Genomic DNA, 20,065 nt, shown 5'->3' on the forward strand with positions numbered 1-20,065 from the left:
TAATGCACTGAGAAATATCTTTGTGCGGTGAAACAGGTAGGGGTGCGGGGGGGGGGGGGGTTTTGGGGGGAGTACTCACAGTAAAATACTTCTCTTGTCCTGTTCATTGGGCGTAGGGCAGGCGACAGACAGAGGGTATATGCTGTTGCCACTAGAGGCTTGACACTAAGAAATAAAAAAATAAAAAAAATAAAGAAGTGGGCCTCCTACAGGATATACCCTGCTTGCAGACACTGAGCTATTCAGCCTGTGCGCAAGCATTAGAAGCAGATACAAGGTAAGAGGTATGTCAAACACTAGAGGAGAATCCCTAAAACGGACAGCCATGACCAAAAAGCCTTGAAAAAACCAACAACAACAACAACGGGTGGCAGCGGTGTCCCACAATTACCAGGAAAGGATTTTACAATGGGTACTCAAAAAATCCTGTTTTCATGTTCGTTACATTAGAAGGGGGGGGGGGGGACATACATGTCAGCTATTTAAGAAAGACCTGAGGAAAGACCTGAGGGAGACTGAAGTCGGAACACGGCGCAACAAGAGAATCCACGGTGCAGGCCTTTAGATCTCTGGCACGGAAGATGAACCAGGGGACCTGCCGAGTGAACCTGGGGAGGCAATACGGTCCCTTTCCGGATGACCTCACCTGAGACAAATTTAGTCAAAGATCTCCTGGTGAATAGACCACCCCCCCAGTATCCACCTTTGTGACTGAGAAAGTCCACGACCCAGTTGTTGGCCCCCCGAGAATGCCATCAGAGCCGGAACGTGAGCTTCAGCCTAGACCAGAATCCTTGCAGCATTGGCCATCATGGGAATGCTACGAGTGCCACCCTAGTGATTTAGATAAGCCACGGCATTGTCCATTTAAACCCGCACCAGGTGTCCGGACAGCAACTATGTCCAGTGGAGCAGGCACAAGAAAACGGCTCCCAATTCCAGAAGACTGATGGGAAGGGAGGATTCCTGTGGGGACCACAGACCCCGAGCCTTGAGATTCCAAAAGGTGCCACCCCCCCATCCCATGAGATTAGCATCCGTAGAGAGGACCAACCAGTTCAGTGGAAAAAAAAGCCCACAGGGAACGGTCGGGGAGGTGATCCACCACAGAAGCAAGCAACGCACCTCAGATCTAGAGAATCCAAGGAGCGATACCACCGGAAGATAATTCACCCTCCGAAGAGGGCGCACGTGGAACGGAGCAAAGGGAATGGTCTTAATTGACGGACATCCCCCTGGTGCCAAGCAGTGCCATCACAACAGAGAACCGTCGTAAAGACTCTTGGGGCTGTGGCCAGGCTGAAGGGTAGGACCACGAATTGGTAATGACGAGACAGTACCGTAAAGCGCAGAAAGCGCTGGCGAGTTATACAAATAGGGACGTGCAGATACGAGTCCTTGATGTCCACAGAAGAAATATTAGAAGCAGTGAGTGTCCGGAGAGATTTCATCCGAAAATGACAAACCCGAACAAGCGCGTTTAAGACTTCAGGTTCAGGATGGGCCAAACCAGTCCGTCCTTTTTGGGGAAGACAAAAATGTTGGAATACCTTGGGCTAGAGGGCATAGCAATAATGACCCCTTGAAAAATGCTGAAGAAAAAAAAAAAGCGCCACCCCCAAGGGGTACTGTGGAACAGCGGACAGAAAAACGCTCTGGAGTGAGGCTGGCAAAATTTGATTTTGTATCCCAATGATACTACCTCCTAAACAGACGTCCAAAATGCAAGACTGGACATCCTTGAAGCCTGCCGCCCCACCTGAGGTGAATGGAGCGGGGGCACACCTTCAGGTAGAAACTCTGCTGCAGATGTGAGATTATGGAGGACAGTTTCATGTCACAGGTCCACCATGGCAAGACGGAGAACAGCAGCAAGTCCCAAGGTAGTTATTCTGCATTAGCAAGGTCTCTCCAAGGCAAAAGATTTCAAAGTAGACTGAGATGTGCGGTTCAAGCTCTTCTGAAGAAGCAAAGAAACGGGCAATGTTCAGTGACCCACAGACGAAGGCGGAAGCCGAAACGCCATCGCCATCTTTGAGACACCGCAACATGGGTCAGTAGTCCACCATTTATTCCAGATCGTTCATGGTTTGCACTTAGCACTTTATTAAATGGAGTATAATGGAAGTGTGGTAGGGGGGGTTTCTATTGACTTTCATGTTGAGGCTGGTAATAGTGTAGTTCTCATATCTTTATAACTAGACATACAAACAGTCAAATACTTACTTTGCACCATGCACTTTTTCATGATATTGTATACCAATGTAATATGTGGACATATGATTGTTATGTGAACTCATGATAATTGTCTCATCTTTTGGCGGTCCTTTTTCTGTCATCTGTGGGGATTCATTTTTTTAACAGCTTATGTACTGACTTTTTAGATTTTGTAAAATAAAATTCACGTTTTATCTTTTGACTTATAGACTCCATGTTCTCTTTTTTGGTGCAATGTTCAGGACCGTAGACGCAGTGGCAGGTCAAGGAAACAGTGCAGCAGATGACACACATCACGCTTCCTTCTCTTTGAAAAATCGGGAGATGTCCAGCAGTACCATCAGATCTAGCAGAAACCAGTGGGACCAAGGTACACCCATCTACTATTCAGAGAATTCTAGCCAGAAGTTGTCTTCATGGAAGACAAAAAGCCATACCTTCAACAGGGAAACAAGGCCAATTGACTCAACTATGAACTAAAACAAAAACTGTGGTGCAGAAAAATGGCAGCAGGTGCGCTGTACCGATGAGTCAATTTAAACAGGAGGCAGTTTGTTTGCCAAAGGGCTGGAAAGCAGTACAATAATGTGTCTGCTAGCAACTGTGAAGCATGGAGGAAGTTCCTTGCATTTCAGCAAATGGGGTTGGGGATTTGAACCTTTAGGAACTGAATCAGAGATGGAATCAGACAGTGAGGCCCCATGCACACGACCGTAATATTGCCTGTAATTACGGTCCGTATTTTCAGACCCAGACATTTCTATGGCCGGCGGACACCTTCCTGTATATTTACGGGAAGGTGTCAGTGCCGTAGAAACTTTCCTATTTTACGGTCCGTGCTCTCATACTTTATGTTTATAATATAATGTAAACCTCTCTAGGGGGAGAGGCGGCACCGGACCTGACCTCTGGTGGGGGGGGGGGGGGGAGGAGGTGAAACAGACGGACAGTGAATGTGAAGGCAGGCGAGTGGACATGGTTTGCTTTCAGGGTCTGCCACAAGAAGATGATATGGACAGCGTGCAGATGAGGACAAGCAGAACAGGAGTCCAGTGGTATGCGGGTAGACATGCCGTCTAAGATGGGGCGGCGGTCACAGGAGTTTGGTCAGCAGGCCAGCATGCATCGCATAAGGAAGTAAACTGACCACAAAAAATTTTTAGTATTACACTTGGAACAGGCATGAAAAATTGCAACAGTTGCCTGTGTGATCTCATATAGGGTCAGGCATGGTAGTACAGAGGGTTACTAAACAGGACTGTGCAGCAATATAAACTCCTATTTAGGGAGTAATGGCTGTCTGTACCTATAGCTCTGCTAGGATAAGCACACACAGGGACTCAGTAACTGAAGTTTAGGGTACCTGTAGGGGGAAGTAGAAAAAGGCCTAGGGCCAGTCCTAACTGATTCCAGAGTGTCTGATGTCCCTCCTGAGGCAAGAATGCAGCAGCACTGGTCAGGAGGGGTCATGTGTCCTCAGAAGCATCTGTCCAAATGAAGGGGAGAAAAATACATAAGCTCCGCCCAAAAAGTGTCACGATTGGGCACTTGCTGGTCATGTGATGAAACCGGCCAACCATATTAGAGGACCAATTCCCCACGAGGGGATCGAGAAGAAAAAAAAATAAAATATAAAAAAAACCCACGCTGGAGTGCAATTGGAGGAAAGTGAGAAAAACTCATCCCCCAACGCCTGTGAACCACAGCGCAAAATGGTGCCGCCGGCAAATTGGTACTGGCTGTATAGAAATAAATGGCACTGCTGGCTGAAAAAAATGCCAAAAAAAAGCCCCAGACAGGATTCAAAGAGCCCCACAAGTGCCAAAAATAAGTGACTGATAGGCATGTTCAGCAAATCTATACCTGTAATACAAGCGATAGCCCGGGGGGTGGGGGAAAATAATACTCACCCTGTTCACAGCACTGTTCGCCACCTCCTTGTTGAGATATCCAGCAGGAGCCCCCCCCCCCCTCAGTTTTACTGCCTTTACTAAGGGGACACTGGTGGGAGAAGTATGAGGTTCGCCTTAGGCTGGTAGGTGTCTGAGGAGCGGACGCTCTTGTTCCACTTGTCTTCATAGGACGTTGGACAGCGGTGGATTTGCAATATGAGACCGTACGCCCGCCAAGGAGGGAATACAAGAAGACTGTCAAACCTGTGTTCTATCTTCGAGCTTAATGAAAAAATAAAAAGTTCTTGGTAGAGACTGATGCCATCAGCATTAGTGTGTGTCCTACTGAAACTAAGCGAAGACAGAATAGCTCAGTGTGTGTAGGCAGGGTATATCCTGTAGGAGGGGGCCACATTATTGCTTAGGGTATGTTCCCACGCTGGACTAAAAACATCTGAAAATACGGAGCGGTTTTCAAGGGAAAACAGCTCCTGATTTTCAGACGTTTTTAAGACTCACGATTTTCGCGGCTTTTTTTACGGCCGTTTTTGTAGCCGTTGTCAATAGTCTATGAAAAACTGCTCCCAAAACATCCCAAGAAGTGACCTGCACTTTTTCAAAACGGCTGCGTAAAAAAACAGCCCATCAGAACAGAACGCCGTTTTTTTCCCATTGAAATCAATGGGCAGATGTTTGGAGGCGTTCTGCTTCCGATTTTTCGGCCGTTTACGGCCCGAAAAACGGCCGAAAATAGGCCGTGTGAACATACCCTTAGAGTCAAGCCTCCTAGTGGCAACAAAATATACCCACGATCTGTGCCTCCCAATGTACCGAAGAAATACAGATTCCGCCATTGTTTATTGGGTTCCATTTATATGGCGTTCATGACAAGTTAACTTTATTTTACGGGTCAGTAAGATTACGGCAACACCAAATCCATATACTAGTTTAAAGGGAACCTGTCACCAGCATTTCACCTATTGAGCTTTACATCTCTCTCGCAGGCCGCTGCTATCAAAAGTTCATTGCCATTATCCTCTCTCCTAAACTCCTCCTCAGACTGTAAATAACGGGCCGCAAACATTTTGCGCCATTTATCGTAATAATCCGGTGTCCCGTTGTGCGCACACACCAGAAGAGGACATCAATGCACAGGTGCAGTATTTTGTGTGCTGGGTAAAGGCGAGGAGCTGTCCATCAAAAGTAAGGAGGCGGGAAAAACTCGGAAAGACTTGAGGAATGAAGATATGACTCTTTTCAAACGAAGATCTGACTCTTTTCAAATGAAGATCTGACTCTTTTCTGCTCATTTGCATACAGTGTGGAACACTAAAAAGCTGAATACTAAAGCTACAGAGCCGACTAAGAAGACAACTATAGGTTATAAAGAAATGATTTTTCACCCACTACCACTCGGTAGTGCTGGTTTAATAGGTCAAATGCTGGTGACAGGTTCCCTTTAACAAGGAAAACCCATTGTAAAAATAAAAAAAATTTGTTGTGTGTCGGCATATTCTGAGAGCCATAACTATTTTATTTTTCTGCTAAGCGATATGAGGAATTATTTTTTTGTGGGGCGAGCTGTCGTTTCTATTGGTAACATTTTGGGGTACATGAGACTTTGATCACTTATTCCATTCTTTTGTGGGAGATCACGTGACCAAAAAACAGCAATTCTGGCTTTTTATTTATATACTTTTACGGTTCACCGTTCGAGTTAAATAATGTTATATGTGATAGTTCTGACTTTTATGGACACAGCGATACCAGTTACGTTACATTTTTGTTTTTACAATGCTTTACAGGGACATTTTCTTTTTTTTTTTTTAATAATTAGTTCCCCCTTGGGGACTTTAACCAGCAATCATTATTGGATCGCTTGCCCGATGTACTGCAATACTAGTGTATTGCAGTACATCGTGATTCTGAGATGCTCCTTTTTACCACTGCCAACGTCAGTGCTTAATAGGAGTAATTAAGATGCCACATCTGGGGCCTTTAAAAAGTATCCCCCAGACTGCCATTACTACCATAGACATCCTGCGACTGTGTCGCTGGGGAGCCTATGCAACGTCACAGGGGAGCATCCCACTGTTTCTAATGTATTAGATGCTGCGGTCGCTTTTGACTGTGGCACTTAAGGGGGTTAAACAAGCGGTCTAAGCACTGGGGGTTTCTTGATGTCATTTAAAGAGGCTCTGTCACCAGATTCTCAAATCCCTATCTCCTATTGCATGTGATCGGCGCTGCAATATAAAGGACAGTAAAGTTTTTTTTTTTTTTAAAACGTTCATTTTTGGCCAAGTTATGAGCTATTATATATATATATATATATATATATATATATATATATATATGCAAATGAGCTTTGAAATTGACAATTGGGAGTTTTTTTTCTCGTTAACTGGGCGTGCTTACGTGTATGACGCTGACCAGTCAGCATCATACACTCCTCTCCATTCATTTACACAGCAGCGATGTGCAGCCACATAAACAGAGATTAACGTTAATAGAGTGTCCTGATAATGAATACACATGATCATCCAGCCTGGACGTCATGTGTATTCAGAATCCTGACACTTCTGACTCTTTTCTGTGAGAGTTCCAGCAAGGGAAACGAAATCTCGTTTACCTCCGTAATCTCACGAGATTACGAGTGGCTTGCGGGAATCTCACAGAAAAGAGTCAGAAGTGTCAGGATTGTGAATACACATGACGTCCAGGCTGGATGATCATGTGTATTCATTATCAGGACACTCGATTAACGTTAATCTCGGTTTATGTGGCTGCACATCGCTGCTGTGTAAATCAATGGAGATGAGTGTATGATGCTGATTGGTCAGCGTCATACACGTAAACACGCCCAGTTAAAAACACAATACACGCCCAGTTGTCCATTTCAAAGCTCATTTGTATATATATATATAAAATAGCTCATAACTTGGCCAAATATGAACGTTTTAAAAAAAAAACAAAACATTACTGTTATCTACATTGCAGCGCCGATCACATGCAATAGGAGATAGGGATTTGAGAATCTGGTGACAGAGCCTCTTTAAGTAAGGGATATTTGGGTTAGAAACATTGATAGAATATATTAGTTATTGGTTTAGTTATACAGATATCAATACAATAGACTTTGTTTAGATCCAGAAATACAAAGTGTACTTACTGCAACTGAGGTACAATCCCAGAACTTTCTGATGCAGGAGTGGCTGGGGTTATAGGAGTCATGGGGGTCATAGGTGAAGGATAGAGAGGCGTATTGCCTGGAAGAGGTGCTGTAGTTAAAGTCTGTGAGTGAAACAATTGAGGGGTTTGGCCTGACCCCTGCTGGGATGTCGACTGCTGGGCCTGCTGCTGTCTCTGTTGTTCTTCTAGAATTGACAAACTGTTGGTGGTTTGTACAGGTTGTGGGGTCAAACCTGTCCCATAGGGCATCATAGGACTGAAGATGGGGATTCCAGGAGTCATTGCTCCCTGCAAAGTTGGGTGTAAAAAGTGCAAAAGAAAAAAAAAAAATCAGAAGTGACTTCCAATATAAGACATTCAGAGTACCCACACAATTAGAGGATTTTCCACAGGGTATCCAGTGTTTCCGCAGCAAAATCTGCACGTGTTACATGCTGGTTTAACCCCTTCTACTTTGAAAAGCGTGAAATCCACAGTGAATATCCAGAACAGAAAAAGCATGCTGCGAATTTGAAAATCTGCATCATGCTGATTTCCGTGCAGAAAACGTTCAGAAGTTTGTGCATAGTTTTTTTTAATCTTTAAGTCTTCTGCTACGGATTGTCAGCCAGCAAATCCAGCTGGAAAATTCTCTGTGCATGCAGGGGCCTCCTAATATTTCGTTTTTAGGATGGCGACGAAAGCGCTACACACAGCCTACAGATGGACCTTATTAGACAATATTAACTGGGAATCAAGAAGGGTGAGGCTTAATGCCCAGGCCCAAATAACCATACTTACAGGAGCTGCAAGATACCACCAATTAGGGCTGAGCCATTTACTGAACTTCATTAATTCGCCATTTAAGTGAGCATAATTCTTGATTTGCTAGGAATTGGGAAATTTATATAAAAGTCACGCCCCATGACAGGAACGGAAAGCTTTATTAGCACAGTATGCACGTCTGTCTTGCCTTTACTAAAATGCAGTAAGCAGGCAGAAGCAACTTCATATGACGATCGGGTAAGCTGCCGTGCCCAGCGGTTTTATTTTAGCTGGGCTCTAAGCCACTAACTTCGGGACATATGGGTCTGTTCGTTGGTGCTCCCTGCTGTCTACGAATCAGAAACTTTATCCTGCACCGAGCTCCGATCTCACATTTAGTACATCACAGCTTTTAAACGTCTCCCATCATTACACACTCCTAAGTGTGCAGTTTGCTCCGTATGTCACCAAGACCACTTTCACAAATAGCGGAATTGCTGAGAATTTTCTGTCCACCAATTTGTATACGGAAAATCTGCCGTCCATACCCACATCCCCTTGTGTTCCCATCACAATGCGCATTACCTCCCCCATCTGGTCTCCGTGCTGCCGGACTCCTGGGATGACATTTCATCCGATGTGACCGCTGTAGCCAACCATAGACTACAACGGTCATATGGGAGTTTTTTTAAGATTGCATCATGCAAAGCACAAATAATTCTGGGACTTCAAGCCCTTTTTACATTATCGTGTAATTATAAAACTAAAATGTGAATGTATAAACTTTTCGATGCCAGTTTCCTGGTGTGGAAAAATTAAGATTGAAGGAAAAATTCACTTCGCACGGTTTTTGCAATCTTGCAAAAGTAGGCAGAGCTTAGATGACGGGGCAGGGACACCCGAAGAACAACAAGTTTTCTATAATTTACGTCAGAAACTTGTGCAAATTATACGCACAACGTTTTGCCAGCTCATAGCGGGTGTCGATTTTACTCTGGCGCACCGACGGCCAGAATAGCACCTAATTTATTAAGAGGGGTGCACCCCTTAATAAATCAGGCACATCTTACTCCAGCGACCTATATTTTAAGTCTGGCATATGAAACGCCAGTCATAATAAATCTCCCCCTAAGTCTTTAAATAACAGGTATGCTTTGACTTGGAATGGGTTCTGCCTGGCATTTTTGATGGCAGGAATAGCGCTGCAGACTGCTATTCTTGATTTCATAAAGACGGCCAACCCTGGCAAATGGAAATAAAACATATGGACAGAGCCAACACGCCACACATTGGTGACAAAAAAGAAGGAAACACTGTTCTAGTCCTTGGCATATTACATAATATATTACTCACCTGAGGGGATGCCAGTCCCTGGAACGGGGGCAAACTATTGTTCTGATCCATCTTCTCTGTGACACTTCTCCAAGAAACAGATTACCGTAACCGAACAAAGTTTTGTTTGTTTTTCTATCACATTTCAAGGCTGTCAAGTTGAATCATCCTGAATGCTCACCCAAATCTGCAATGGTACAAAGATAAAGACCAATAACAGGAAAACAACTTGTCATTCTGCAACCTTGCTGTTCAACTAGTAAGTCTAAGTAGATAACCAAAGCCTTCATTCAACAATGGTGAAGCTTTAGTCCCCCGACTTGAGCTCAAAAGTCATCACAACAGGTAAAGCATAATGCTAGGGCTATGCGTTGACAAGTCACGTGGCCAAATATTGCAGTTGCCCTGCCTGAATCACAGGTAATGAATGTCAATATGGCAGTGTTAAAACACACAAAAAATCCAGCAGCCATCACGGCAACCTGCAGGACGCAACACGGCCACATTGAGTTTTAAGGTAGGACTGCAGAGCCATCTTTGGCCATGTGACCTGTGTCGCCCTAGCCTGAAGTGTTGGACTAAAGCAGCAGTTGTTGTCAGCTGTATGTTATAGCTGACACCCTGCTGTAACGGCAGGGAACAGCGCTAGCTCCGATCAATGCCATTAACCCTTTAGATGCCATGATCAAAAGCGATAGTGGTTTCTAGCTGATGGGCATCGCCACGACATCGCAGGCAATGCCGATCGTTGCTATGGGGAGGCCAACGGTGACCTCCTGGTCTGTCATGCATGGAAGACCATTGGGCCCCGCCCGGAGTCGGAGCCTAATAGGCTTGCTGTCAGTAAATTACTGACTGCTCGAATACATTGAACTACATGGGTAGTGCAATGTATTAGAATAAGGCTAGATTCACACGAGCGTGGCGAAACTTGGACGTCAAAAACGTGACTTTTTCATGTCCGAGGTGCCCTTATGCGGGTCCCTTTTCCACGTATACCAATAGACTTGAGCCTATAGAGCGATCTGTAAAAACTGAAGAAATAGGACATGTTTATTTTTCAACGGACCCTTCACATGGTCCGCTGGAACAGTGGCCATTTGAACGGCCCCATTGAAAAACGTGTGTCCGTGTGACGGACGTTATTTTAACCGCCATCACACAGACGTATTCAACGCTAGTCTGAAAAAGGCCTAAAGATCAGAGGTGCGGGCCTTTAGGACCCCTAAGTGGGACAAGAAAAAAAAAAAAAAGTTATAAAAATAGTCCCGTGGAGAGGCAGTAACTCACAGCGTCCTACATAACTATGATGCTATGATCCAGGCTCCCTGAACGGTGTTTGTTCCAGGAAATGCGGCCGACCTGTGGACCGTATATCACAGACCGTATATCACAGACCGTATAGCTATGGCCTAAGGGGTGTAGTTTCCAAAATAGGGGTTGGTTTTACTATTTGACCTCACAGCCCTGCAATTGTGGACCAATGCTGTGAAAATCACCAAACTAGGCCTCACATGCGAACGTTGCTCTTCACTTCGGAGATCTGTCATATGTCTAGGTACATAAATGCCTTGAAGGGTGTAGTTTGCAAAATGGGGTCACTTGTTGGGAGCTTCCACTGTACTCTGGTATCTCAGGGGTGTTGCAAATACGACATGGTGCCTAAAAGCCAATCCAGCAAAATCTGGATGTCAAATTGCGCTCCAGCATTTCTGAGCGCTGTCGTGTTTCCAAACACCAGTTTATGACCACATGAGGTATTGTCAAACTCGGGAGAAATTGCTTCACAAAAGTTGGGGTGCGGTATCTCCTTTATCGCTTGTGGAAATGAAGAAATTCTACAATTTAGTGGAACAAAACGTAGATATTCATATTCACTGCATAATTCCAATACATTCTGCAAAAGACCTGTGGGTCTAAATGCTCACTATACCCCTATATTCCTTGAGTGGTGAGGTTTCCACTGATTTGGTGCCGCAGGGACTCTGCAAACATCACATGGCACCCGAAAACCAATACAGCAAAATTTGAGCTCCAAAAGCCAAATAGCACTCCGTCCTTTGTAAGCCCTGCAATGTGTCCAAACAGCAGTTTATTGCCATATATGGGGTATTGCTGTGCTCGGAAGGGTTTGCTTTACAAATGTTGGGGTTCTTTCTCAATCTAATTTGGAAAATGGAAAAACCTGAGCTAAAACGACATTGTATTAGAAAAAAATGTAGATTTTCATTTTCACTGCCTAATTCCACTAGATTCAGGAAAAAAAAAAAAACTGTGGGGACAAAATGCTCACTATATCCCTCGATAAATTCCTTAAAGGGTGTAGTTTCTCAGATGGGGTTAATTTTTGGGGGTTTCCACTGTTTTGGTCTCTCAGGTGCTTTGCAAATGAGACATGGCACTTGATAACTATTCCAGCTAAATTTGAGCTCTAAAATCCAAATGGCGCTCCTTCCCTTCTGAGCGCTGCCGTGTGTCCAAACAGTAGTTTATTACCACATATGGGGTATTGCCGTAATCGGGAGAAATTGCTTTTCAAATGTTAGTGTGCTTTTTCTCCTTTATGCCTAGCAAAAATTTAAAGTTTCTAAGTTTTATTGGAAAATATGTGGATTTTCACGGCCTAATTTCACTAAAATAAGCAAAAAACATGTGGGGTCAAAATGCTCACTATACCCCTTAAGGGTTTCGTTTTCCAAATGGCGTCTTTTGGGGTGTTTCCACTGTTTAGGCATCACAAGACCTCTTCAAACCTCACATGGTGCCTAAAATATATTCCAATATAAAGGAGGTCCCAAAATCCACAAGATGCCCCTTTGCTTCTTACAGTCCATTAGCACACTGGGGCCATATGTGGGATATTTCTAAAAACTGCAGAATCCGGGCAATAAATATTGAGTTGAGTTTCTCTGGTAAAATCTTCTGTGGCACAGGAAAAAAAAAAACGGGAATAAAATGGATTTTCTGCACAAAAAAAAAAATTACATTTGTACATTTGACCTCCACTTTGCTTTAATTCCTGTAAAACGCCTAAACGGTTAAGAATCTAAATGGCGTTTTTAATACCTTGAGGGGTTCAGTTTTGTTAAATCAGTAAAAATGGGGTGATTGATAGGGGGTTTCGAATATATAGGGCCAACAAAACCACTTCAGAACTTAACTGGTCCTTAAAAAAAGGCTTTTGAAATTTTCTTGAAAATGGGAGAAATTGCGGCTTAAGTTTTAAGCTTTGTAACATCCTAGAAAAATAAAAGGATGTTCAAAAATGTCAACATAAAGTAGACATATGGGAAATGTTAACTAGTAACAATTTTGTGTGGTTATAACTATCTGTCTTACAAGCAGATACATTTAAATTAATAATCGGGGGGTGACGATGGTTATGGCAGCCCAGGGGCCTAATGAAGGCCCCTAGGGCTGCCGTCACTCTGTCTCTGTTAAGGGGTTTTCCGGAAGTAAAAAATTACTTTTAATTAAACTAAACAATAAAAAACATTTAACTTTGTAATGTACTTACGTTTGATTAGCTGGATGTATCGTCGTATCCCCTCTTCCGTCACGTGACCGCTTGTCCATGTAAAATTTGCACTTCCTGTGCATACCCGTCCATTCGCGCCTAACTTCCGGTTTTCACAGTGTACGGTTACGTCATAAATGACATAACTGTACCACGTGTTTTCCCCATCTGCTTAGAGCATGCGTGGTTGACACTACCACGCATGCTCTGTTAAATGATATGGCTGCGTCTTCAGCAGCAGTGTTTCATTGCGCATGCGCAAGTTTTAATATGTGGTGTCGGTGTGCACTGTGACGGCCGTGTCTGCCGTAGCTCGCTCTCTCCTTCTCCTCACAGTCCGAAGCGCATGTGAGGAGGAGGAGGAGGAGGGTGTTTATTTGCGCACTGTAGGAGCGGAATCCCCAAACCCGGGATTGGGGATTCCGCTCCAGGAGAAGTCACAGACTTCACTGTGTCCATATATGGACAGTGACGTCAGGGACTTCTGAAGCGGAATCCCCGCCGATGTGGCCGGGGATCCCGTTCCAGGAGAAGTACCTCACTTCACTGTTCATATATGGACAGTGAAGTGAGGGATTTCTCCAGAGCCGTCCCCTACAGGAAAGTACGGAGGGTGGCATTGCCTACAGGGGGGGGGGCTATGTGGCACTGCCTACGGGGGGGGGGGCTATGTGGCACTGCCTACGGGGGGGGGGGGCTATGTGGCACTGCCTACGGGGGGGGGGGGCTAAGTGGCACTGCCTACGGGGGGGGGGGGCTATGTGGCACTGCCTACGGGGGGGGGGGGCTATGTGGCACTGCCTACGGGGGGGGGGCTATGTGGCACTGCCTACAGGGGGGGGGGCTATGTGGCACTGCCTACAGGGGGGGGGGCTATGTGGCACTGCCTACAGGGGGGGGGGCTATGTGGCACTGCCTACAGGGGGGGGGGCTATGTGGCACTGCCTACAGGGGGGGGGGCTATGTGGCACTGCCTACAGGGGGGGGGCTATGTGGCACTGCCTACAGGGGGGGGGGCTATGTGGCACTGCCTACAGGGGGGGGGGCTATGTGGCACTGCCTACAGGGGGGGGGGCTATGTGGCACTGCCTACAGGGGGGGGGGGGCTATGTGGCACTGCCTACAGGGGGGGGGGCTATGTGGCACTGCCTACAGGGGGGGGGGCTATGTGGCACTGCCTACAGGGGGGGGGCTATGTGGCACTGCCTACAGGGGGGGGCTATGTGGCACTGCCTACAGGGGGGGGCTATGTGGCACTGCCTACAGGGGGGGGCTATGTGGCACTGCCTACAGGGGGGGGCTATGTGGCATTGCCTACAGGGGGGGGCTATGTGGCATTGCCTACAGGGGGGGCTATGTGGCATTGCCTACAGGGGGGGCTATGTGGCATTGCCTACAGGGGGGGCTATGTGGCATTGCCTACAGGGGGGGCTATGTGGCATTGCCTACAGGGGGGGCTATGTGGCATTGCCTACAGGGGGGGCTATGTGGCATTGCCTACAGGGGGGGCTATGTGGCATTGCCTACAGGGGGGGCTATGTGGCATTGCCTACAGGGGGGGCTATGTGGCATTGCCTACAGGGGGGGCTATGTGGCATTGCCTACAGGGGGGGCTATGTGGCATTGCCTACAGGGGGGGCTATGTGGCATTGCCTACAGGGGGGGCTATGTGGCATTGCCTACAGGGGGGGCTATGTGGCATTGCCTACAGGGGGGGCTATGTGGCATTGCCTACAGGGGGGGCTATGTGGCATTGCCTACAGGGGGGGCTATGTGGCATTGCCTACAGGGGGGGCTATGTGGCATTGCCTACAGGGGGGGCTATGTGGCATTGCCTACAGGGGGGGCTATGTGGCATTGCCTACAGGGGGGGCTATGTGGCATTGCCTACAGGGGGGGCTATGTGGCATTGCCTACAGGGGGGGCTATGTGGCATTGCCTACAGGGGGGGCTATGTGGCATTGCCTACAGGGGGGGCTATGTGGCATTGCCTACAGGGGGGGCTATGTGGCATTGCCTACAGGGGGGGCTATGTGGCATTGCCTACAGGGGGGGCTATGTGGCATTGCCTACAGGGGGGGCTATGTGGCATTGCCTACAGGGGGGGCTATGTGGCATTGCCTACAGGGGGGGCTATGTGGCATTGCCTACAGGGGGGGCTATGTGGCATTGCCTACAGGGGGGGCTATGTGGCATTGCCTACAGGGGGGGCTATGTGGCATTGCCTACAGGGGGGGCTATGTGGCATTGCCTACAGGGGGGGCTATGTGGCATTGCCTACAGGGGGGGCTATGTGGCATTGCCTACAGGGGGGGCTATGTGGCATTGCCTACAGGGGGGGCTATGTGGCATTGCCTACAGGGGGGGCTATGTGGCATTGCCTACAGGGGGGGCTATGTGGCATTGCCTACAGGGGGGGCTATGTGGCATTGCCTACAGGGGGGGCTATGTGGCATTGCCTACAGGGGGGGCTATGTGGCATTGCCTACAGGGGGGGCTATGTGGCATTGCCTACAGGGGGGGCTATGTGGCATTGCCTACAGGGGGGGCTATGTGGCATTGCCTACAGGGGGGGCTATGTGGCATTGCCTACAGGGGGGGCTATGTGGCATTGCCTACAGGGGGGGCTATGTGGCATTGCCTACAGGGGGGGCTATGTGGCATTGCCTACAGGGGGGGCTATGTGGCATTGCCTACAGGGGGGGCTATGTGGCATTGCCTACAGGGGGGGCTATGTGGCATTGCCTACAGGGGGGGCTATGTGGCATTGCCTACAGGGGGGGCTATGTGGCATTGCCTACAGGGGGGGCTATGTGGCATTGCCTACAGGGGGGGCTATGTGGCATTGCCTACAGGGGGGGCTATGTGGCATTGCCTACAGGGGGGGCTATGTGGCATTGCCTACAGGGGGGGCTATGTGGCATTGCCTACAGGGGGGGCTATGTGGCATTGCCTACAGGGGGGGCTATGTGGCATTGCCTACAGGGGGGGCTATGTGGCATTGCCTACAGGGGGGGGCTATGTGGCATTGCCTACAGGGGGGGGCTATGTGGCATTGCCTACAGGGGGGGGCTATGTGGCATTGCCTACAGGGGGGGGCTATGTGGCATTGCCTACAGGGGGGGGCTATGTGGCATTGCCTACAGGGGGGGCTATGTGGCATTGCCTACAGGGGGGGCTATGTGGCATTGCCTACAGGGGGGGCTATGTGGCATTGCCTACAGGGGGGGCTATGTGGCATTGCCTACAGGGGGGGCTATGTGGCATTGCCTACAGGGGGGGCTATGTGGCATTGCCTACAGGGGGGGCTATGTGGCATTGCCTACAGGGGGGGCTATGTGGCATTGCCTACAGGGGGGGCTATGTGGCATTGCCTACAGGGGGGGCTATGTGGCATTGCCTACAGGGGGGGCTATGTGGCATTGCCTACAGGGGGGGCTATGTGGCATTGCCTACAGGGGGGGCTATGTGGCATTGCCTACAGGGGGGGCTATGTGGCATTGCCTACAGGGGGGGCTATGTGGCATTGCCTACAGGGGGGGCTATGTGGCATTGCCTACAGGGGGGGCTATGTGGCATTGCCTACAGGGGGGGCTATGTGGCATTGCCTACAGGGGGGGCTATGTGGCATTGCCTACAGGGGGGGCTATGTGGCATTGCCTACAGGGGGGGCTATGTGGCATTGCCTACAGGGGGGGCTATGTGGCATTGCCTACAGGGGGGGCTATGTGGCATTGCCTACAGGGGGGGCTATGTGGCATTGCCTACAGGGGGGGCTATGTGGCATTGCCTACAGGGGGGGCTATGTGGCATTGCCTACAGGGGGGGCTATGTGGCATTGCCTACAGGGGGGGCTATGTGGCATTGCCTACAGGGGGGGCTATGTGGCATTGCCTACAGGGGGGGCTATGTGGCATTGCCTACAGGGGGGGCTATGTGGCATTGCCTACAGGGGGGGCTATGTGGCATTGCCTACAGGGGGGGCTATGTGGCATTGCCTACAGGGGGGGCTATGTGGCATTGCCTACAGGGGGGGCTATGTGGCATTGCCTACAGGGGGGGCTATGTGGCATTGCCTACAGGGGGGGCTATGTGGCATTGCCTACAGGGGGGGCTATGTGGCATTGCCTACAGGGGGGGCTATGTGGCATTGCCTACAGGGGGGGCTATGTGGCATTGCCTACAGGGGGGGCTATGTGGCATTGCCTACAGGGGGGGCTATGTGGCATTGCCTACAGGGGGGGCTATGTGGCATTGCCTACAGGGGGGGCTATGTGGCATTGCCTACAGGGGGGGCTATGTGGCATTGCCTACAGGGGGGGCTATGTGGCATTGCCTACAGGGGGGGCTATGTGGCATTGCCTACAGGGGGGGCTATGTGGCATTGCCTACAGGGGGGGCTATGTGGCATTGCCTACAGGGGGGGCTATGTGGCATTGCCTACAGGGGGGGCTATGTGGCATTGCCTACAGGGGGGGCTATGTGGCATTGCCTACAGGGGGGGCTATGTGGCATTGCCTACAGGGGGGGCTATGTGGCATTGCCTACAGGGGGGGCTATGTGGCATTGCCTACAGGGGGGGCTATGTGGCATTGCCTACAGGGGGGGCTATGTGGCATTGCCTACAGGGGGGGCTATGTGGCATTGCCTACAGGGGGGGCTATGTGGCATTGCCTACAGGGGGGGCTATGTGGCATTGCCTACAGGGGGGGCTATGTGGCATTGCCTACAGGGGGGGCTATGTGGCATTGCCTACAGGGGGGGCTATGTGGCATTGCCTACAGGGGGGGCTATGTGGCATTGCCTACAGGGGGGGCTATGTGGCATTGCCTACAGGGGGGGCTATGTGGCATTGCCTACAGGGGGGGCTATGTGGCATTGCCTACAGGGGGGGCTATGTGGCATTGCCTACAGGGGGGGCTATGTGGCATTGCCTACAGGGGGGGCTATGTGGCATTGCCTACAGGGGGGGCTATGTGGCATTGCCTACAGGGGGGGCTATGTGGCATTGCCTACAGGGGGGGCTATGTGGCATTGCCTACAGGGGGGGCTATGTGGCATTGCCTACAGGGGGGGCTATGTGGCATTGCCTACAGGGGGGGCTATGTGGCATTGCCTACAGGGGGGGCTATGTGGCATTGCCTACAGGGGGGGCTATGTGGCATTGCCTACAGGGGGGGCTATGTGGCATTGCCTACAGGGGGGGCTATGTGGCATTGCCTACAGGGGGGGCTATGTGGCATTGCCTACAGGGGGGGCTATGTGGCATTGCCTACAGGGGGGGCTATGTGGCATTGCCTACAGGGGGGGCTATGTGGCATTGCCTACAGGGGGGGCTATGTGGCATTGCCTACAGGGGGGGCTATGTGGCATTGCCTACAGGGGGGGCTATGTGGCATTGCCTACAGGGGGGGCTATGTGGCATTGCCTACAGGGGGGGCTATGTGGCATTGCCTACAGAGGGGGGCTATGTGGCATTGCCTACAGAGGGGGGCTATGTGGCATTGCCTACAGAGGGGGGCTATGTGGCATTGCCTACAGAGGGGGGCTATGTGGCATTACCTACAGGGGGGGGGGCGCTATGTGGCATTACCTACAGGGGGGGGGGCGCTATGTGGCATTACCTACAGGGGGGGCGCTATGTGGCATTACCTACAGGGGGGGCGCTATGTGGCATTACCTACAGGGGGGGGCTATGGGGCATTACCTACAGCGGGGCTGTGTGGCATTACCTACAGCGGGGCTGTGTGGCATTACCTACAGCGGGCTGTGTGGCATTACCTACAGGGGGCTGTGTGGCATTACCTACAGGGGGCTGTGTGGCATTACCTACAGGGGGCTGTGTGGCATTACCTACAGGGGGCTGTGTGGCATTACCTACAGGGGGCTGTGTGGCATTACCTACAGGGGGCTGTGTGGCATTACCTACAGGGGGCTGTGTGGCATTACCTACAGGGGGCTGTGTGGCATTACCTACAGGGGGCTGTGTGGCATTACCTACAGGGGGCTGTGTGGCATTACCTACAGGGGGCTGTGTGGCATTACCTACAGGGGGCTGTGTGGCATTACCTACAGGGGGCTGTGTGGCATTACCTACAGGGGGCTGTGTGGCATTACCTACAGGGGGCTGTGTGGCATTACCTACAGGGGGCTGTGTGGCATTACCTACAGGGGGCTGTGTGGCATTACCTACAGGGGGCTGTGTGGCATTACCTACAGGGGGCTGTGTGGCATTACCTACAGGGGGCTGTGTGGCATTACCTACAGGGGGCTGTGTGGCATTACCTACAGGGGGCTGTGTGGCATTACCTACAGGGGGCTGTGTGGCATTACCTACAGGGGGCTGTGTGGCATTACCTACAGGGGGCTGTGTGGCAGTATCTATAGAAGGTAGTGTGTGGCAGTATCTATAGAAGGTAGTGTGTGGCATTATCTACAGGGGGCAGTGTGTGGCAGGAAATTGACAAAAGAAATTCATCCGTTTTAAAACGGACAAGGAAAAAAATGGGTGCAAAACGGGTTAAAAACGAAAGCATGGCCCAGAACGGAACAGATGCAAAACGGCCGAAAAAACTGACCAAAAACCGCCGTTTTTTATAGGCCGACACTGACCCTCTCGTGTGAATAGAGCCTAAAGGTAGTTGATGACGCGCCGTGTCTTTACACAGTCGAAAGTGCTGTCTTAGCAAAGACACGGATCGTCATCAATCACAGAACACGCCCCCTCCTCTGACAATCTCGTCGTCCACACCTTCTCATCCTTCTTCACACTTGTAGTTCCCGCACTCTGTGTGTATGTATATATATATATATAAAGAGTGTGTGTGTGTGTGTGTGTGTGTGTGTGTGTGTGTGTGTGTGTGTGTGTGTGTGTGTGTGTGTGTGTGTGTGTGTGTGTGTGTGTGTGCACACACAAAATTTTATATATAAAAATATATATAAATAGTGAGACACACTAAGGCCTCATGCACACGACCGTAGCCATGTGTACGGCCGTGATCTTCGGGTCGGCCTGCCCCGGAGTGTCACCCGCGAGCCACTCGCAAATCGCGGGCCGTGCACATGGCCGCGTCCATTATTTTCTATGAGCCTGGACCGCAGAACACGGCCGTACTAAGAAATGTCCGTTCTTTCCGCGGTCCAGGGTCCTGGGCCATGCACGGACCTTGGA

The 20,065-nt window shown here is 49.5% G+C and overlaps 1 protein-coding gene across 4 annotated transcripts in view; it reads right to left on the bottom strand.

Moving 5' to 3' along the window:
• The window catches only part of TBP (TATA-box binding protein), a 99,370-nt gene that overhangs the window by 35,310 nt on the left and 43,995 nt on the right, over window positions 1–20,065 (bottom strand). For all 4 annotated transcript variants that reach the window (XM_075862589.1, XM_075862591.1, XM_075862587.1 and 1 more), the window contains exons 2-3: window positions 9,399–9,564; window positions 7,282–7,589 (exon numbers count right to left, since the gene is read on the bottom strand). In XM_075862589.1, coding sequence (XP_075718704.1) covers window positions 7,282–7,589; window positions 9,399–9,449 — 359 coding nt within the window. In that variant the 5' untranslated portion in view covers window positions 9,450–9,564. The remainder of the gene's footprint in view (window positions 1–7,281; window positions 7,590–9,398; window positions 9,565–20,065) is intronic.

The sequence above is a fragment of the Rhinoderma darwinii genome, chromosome 4, assembly GCF_050947455.1.
Source record: "Rhinoderma darwinii isolate aRhiDar2 chromosome 4, aRhiDar2.hap1, whole genome shotgun sequence".
NCBI classification, from domain to species: Eukaryota; Metazoa; Chordata; class Amphibia; order Anura; family Rhinodermatidae; genus Rhinoderma; species Rhinoderma darwinii.